The following is a 4,898-nucleotide window of genomic DNA, read 5'->3' as shown; positions in this document are numbered from 1 at the left end:
GGGGGGGGAGGTCACGGGCCAGCAACTTATACACGCGATCCACCGGCTCTATAGCCGGCGGATCGCTTGTATGTTAACGGGCATTGCTGCCTGTTTTTAAATTGCCGTCGTTTCCCGCGGGGCTAACACGGCCTGTTACATCCAGGAAGCTCCCAGCCTGCCGTATATGTACAACGGGTGACCGGGAAGCAGTTAAAGCAGAACTCCAGTAAAAACTTTTATTAACCTTTGCAGTGGGGCTAACCCCGCACTGCAAGGGTTAACTGCTTGTTTTTGCCTAGGGTAAAAAAAAAAGTTATACCCACCCATTTATCTGAGCCGGCTGGCTCTTAGACTGATCCCTGAAGCCTCTCTCCCCCTCCGCTACAGGGTCTAAGAATCCTCGAGTCATCACGTCCTATACACTGTATAGGACATGAGGACACTGAGGGACATACCCTCACTGCAACAGAGGAGAAGACAGGAAGAGGGAGCGCTGTGGCAGCTAGCCGACAAAGGTGTTCGGTTGAGTATAACTAGGCAAAAGTGAGCAGTTAACCCTTGCAGTGCAGGGGTAGCCCCACTGCAAGGGTTAATAAAAGTATTAACTGGAGTTGTTCTTTCAAAATGTTTTAGACAAGGTCAGATAAAACACTCAGTTGAACATTTATTTTTATTTTGCAGACTAAAAAAATCCACTATATACTACAGCATACCTAAAAATAATGTATTTTAAAAAATGCCTTACCTTTTAGATGTTTGGAGGCCTTTCTGCAGATTGCAAGCTATCCTGAACAGTTTAAAAGGTAGTCTGTCCCCATAGAAAGACTAGGGACACTATGATTTTCCTCTACAATACCATGCTTCTAGTTCTTTAATCCTTTGTTAAGACAGACGGTGTTCAAATCTGGTTTACAACTGACAATGAGATCTGCCAACACAGTACAGACAGGGTTAATCATTGCTAACAATAACCCCCGATTAAAATTACATAGGTGGGAGATAGGTAAACAAGTAAATACTTTTGTAAAGTTATGCTGTGTGAATGGGAACATGCACTACATATAAAGTAGATGCATAAACTAACCAATAAAAATAAATGACATTTCTTTATTGAAAGTCAGACTAAATAAATGCATTTTCTTATAGAGGAGAAGTCTGATGTGAAAAGCCTCTGCTACAGGCTTCTTGGCTTGGATGGACAGTGCCAGCATCCAATTTCTATCCGAATGACCCAACAGCTGTGTTGCTGTAGTGTGGGCAAAGCATGGGGACCTTATTGTGAAGCTTGTCCGGCAGAGAGGACAGGTAGGAATTATGCACAGTAGGTTAACACAAACAATAAACATAATTAAATCATGTTGCTCTGATTAAAAATTAAAGATAAATGTATGAGCGTTGACTATTGCTACATTTGTATTGAATGTTTTGTTGCTTTAAAAAGTACAATATTCTGAATATTTTATGTTTCTTCTTTAGCCCTATTAATTCCCTTGCATTACTTTGCAGCTTCTTTTGCAGAGATTTGCCCAGCTGGGAAAGGTTACCACATATTCAGTACTCATCACACGTTTATGATTCAGGGACAGAGTGATATCACTCTTCATTTGCAGCCAGATTTGAGTGACCAGCAGGTTCTTCCTCCAAGGACTCCTGATGTTGTCCCACCCCCAAACATATTGGAACTACCTTCACCTCAGAAGATAACGGAGCTTGATTCTTCTGATGGACAGCGTAAGTTATCATCTTCATATAGTATATCAAATGAAATCTAAAGTGTATATACAACTATTAAGAAAGAATAAACTAATAGTTGTGTCAGGGTCATTGAGGTAATTTGTTTTCAGAATAGATTATGAAAGAGCACTCAGATAATTGTTTTGCAGAATAGATTCATATTTTTGTCGAAGACTACATACAGTAGCCGTGTATATGTGTTTATACTACTTTGTTTGATGCATAAGTAGCTCTATTAAGAATTGATTTGTGGCATTACAAGTACATGAGGGATACTGACTGATATATCTGGTATGGAGTGTGAACAACATACATGTTTAATATATATTTTCTATCTTTTACAGGTGAAGTAACTGCAGCCATGGTAAGCTTCTGCAATGATGCTGTCACTAGCAAGTTTAATACATCATTGGTTGTCATTGGTAAGGGATACACTGGCAAAATACCCTCCCCATGTTGAGGGCATGTGGCCTGGTATGGTGCAGGAGAGTGGGCCGCATGTTTCCCCCCTCCACCCCCCTCCTTTCCTGCTCTGTTTTTAGGAAGGGCCCCAAGCTTTAATTGTTTTCGGGTGTTAGGGTCCCCCTTAAAACCCCTACCAGACCTGCATAGGAATTTTGGGGGGGGGGACCCCACGCTGTTTTGCTTCTTTCTTATTTTAACGTTTAACAACATTATTTCATTCCAAATGATATTCGGAAAAAATTTCAGATGCATCCGAAATTTTCATTATCAAAAATTTGGATACGTTCGGATTCATTATTTCATTCAGAAATTCAGATGCTTTTGAATGTCAGAATATGCCGATATTCGTTTGAATTTCAGTTCGGAACAAAACGAATCACACATGTCTAGAAATTGGAATTGTTCAGATTGACTGTATGAAAATGCACAATATACAGTATATTCCCATGGTCAATAAGTTTGAAGGGCTAAAAGTTAAACTTATGTGGCTCACATCCAAAGTTAAAAAGCCATAAAGAATAAGTAAGAGGTAACAATATAAGAATGAAGGAATATAACAAAAGATGTAAAAGGGAAATAAAGATTGCAAACATTTAAAATAAATGAAGAGAGTAAGACAAACCACCCAAAAAAATCTTTGAAAATATTAATAGTAAACAGATCATCTAGACCAGGGGTCAGCAACCTTAAACACTCAAAGAGCCATTTGGACCCGTTTCCCACAGAAAATAAAACACCGGGAGCCACAAAACCCTTTTGACATCTAAAATGAAGATAAGAGACTGCATATATCGTTTTTTACCTTTCTGCTATGTATAGCATGTATTTAGGTATATCCTTACCATCTTGTCTTAAATTGTATTGTAACTGTGAATGTCTTCCTTATATTGTAAAGTGCTGTGCAAACTATTGGCGCTATATACATCCTGTATAATAATAATAATGTGGGCTTAGTAACGCACTGGACTATGTGCTTAGTAACGCACTGGACTCTGGGCTTAGTAACGCTCTGGACTCTGGGCTTAGTAACGCTCTGGACTCTGGGCTTATCTGAGACCCCGCAGAGCCCACCTGAGAGTGACCCTGCAGAGCACACCATAGATCCTGCACAGCACATCTGAGACTCTCTATGGTGGGCTTTGTAGGCTGCAGAGCCCCCACAGATCCTGCTGAGACCCTGCAGTCTGCTGGATCTCAGGGGGGCTGTGCAAGATCTGTGGTGGGCTTTGCAGGCTGCAGAGCCCCCTACGGATCCTGCGAAGCCCCCCACAGATCCTGCAGAGACCCCCTGAGACCCTGCAATCTGCAGGATCTCAGAGGGGGCTGTGCAGGATCTGTGATGTGCTTTTACAGGCTGCAGAGCCCCCTATGGATCCTGAAAAGCCCCCCACAGATCCTGCAAAGCCCTCCACAGATCCTGCAGAGACACCCTGAGACCCTGCAGTCTGCAGAATCTCAGGGGGGCAGTGCAGGAGCTGTGGTGGGCTTTGCAGGCTGCAGAGCCCGCTACGGATTCTGCAACGGCATTAGGGTGCCACGCACTATGGTGGGGGCGTACAGACTGTGGGTGGGAGGTGCATTTGGGGTACCGTTGAAATGAATGGCAACACAACACACTTCCCACACTAGAATGCATGGTAGGTGCCTGGCTGCCTAAATGTTTTTAAGGTGGCGCCCTGGAATCTGCCGCCCGAGGCAAACGCCTTGATATGCACCTGGCTCTGCCACAGCACAGCAGCCCACACTGGACCCCAGGCTGAGGATCCACTCCACTTCTCGTAAGATAGGGAGACTGAGTGGACCTTAAAACTTTCTTTTTTTAAAACAAAACATTTTTTGGAGTGTGTATGTGTGTGAGATTGTGTTTGTGGTTGTGTGTGTATGTATGTATGTCAGTGTTTTTTGAGGGCCCATTCACACTGGTACAGTGTGTTAATCACATAGTACCACGCAATCGCGCCTACCGTGCATTCTAGTGTGGGTGGTTTGTTGATTTGCCAATTTGAACGGTACCCCAAATGCACCTACCACCCACAGTCTGTACGCCCCCACCGCAGTGCAAGGTACCCTAATTCCTTGCATTCCAGTGCAGTGCAACTTGGGTCGCGACTTAATGACAAAGGACAAATGTGGGTCGTGAGGTTACACAGGTTGAGAACCACTGACCTAGACCCCTTACAAGATAACTCTTTATTGGTGACTGGGGACAAGAGAATATCCAAGGTCCTGTAGCACACCTTACCGGAATTCCCATAGGCAAAAGTGGGTGCTCGCAATGACTGTGGATGGCGCCACATTTAACCACTTCAAGACCAGGTGTTTAGACCCTCTTCCTGGCCAGGCCATTTTTCAGTATTCAGCGCTGCGGTACTTTGACTGACGTTTATTCCGTCATGCAACGCTGTACTGAAATGAATTTTATACCATTTTTGGGGGACAGATAGAGCTTTCTTTTGGTGGTATTTTAAACACCACTGGGGGGTTTTATTTTTTACTATAATTAGGAAAAATTACAGAAAATTTTGTAAAAAATTTTTTTTTACATTATGTTAGGAAACATTTATTATTACCCAGTTTTTTGGTAAAATATAAAAGATCGGGTGACGTCGGATAAATGGACACCAAACATGTCAAGCTTTAAAGTTGCGCACACCTGCGAAATCGCAGAAAACTACCATACCCAAAATTGGCCATAGGCGACACTTTAAAAGCTTTTA

The 4,898-nt window shown here is 42.8% G+C and overlaps 1 protein-coding gene across 2 annotated transcripts in view; it reads left to right on the top strand.

Moving 5' to 3' along the window:
- LOC108795773 (latent-transforming growth factor beta-binding protein 3-like) overlaps positions 1-4,898 on the top strand; it is a 305,365-nt gene that overhangs the window by 123,007 nt on the left and 177,460 nt on the right. Inside the window, exons 7-9 of one of the 2 annotated variants that reach the window (XM_018567072.1) lie at positions 1,129-1,287; positions 1,489-1,713; positions 2,067-2,080. In XM_018567072.1, coding sequence (XP_018422574.1) covers positions 1,129-1,287; positions 1,489-1,713; positions 2,067-2,080 — 398 coding nt within the window. Of the gene's footprint in view, positions 1-1,128; positions 1,288-1,488; positions 1,714-2,060; positions 2,081-4,898 lie in introns of both variants that reach the window. The other variant, XM_018567071.1, reaches the window with a different exon arrangement.

Source organism: Nanorana parkeri, unplaced genomic scaffold (genome assembly GCF_000935625.1).
Source record: "Nanorana parkeri isolate BGI_ZX_2015 unplaced genomic scaffold, ASM93562v1 scaffold1004, whole genome shotgun sequence".
NCBI lineage: Eukaryota > Metazoa > Chordata > Amphibia > Anura > Dicroglossidae > Nanorana > Nanorana parkeri.
This window is presented reverse-complemented; position numbering and strand designations above follow the sequence as displayed.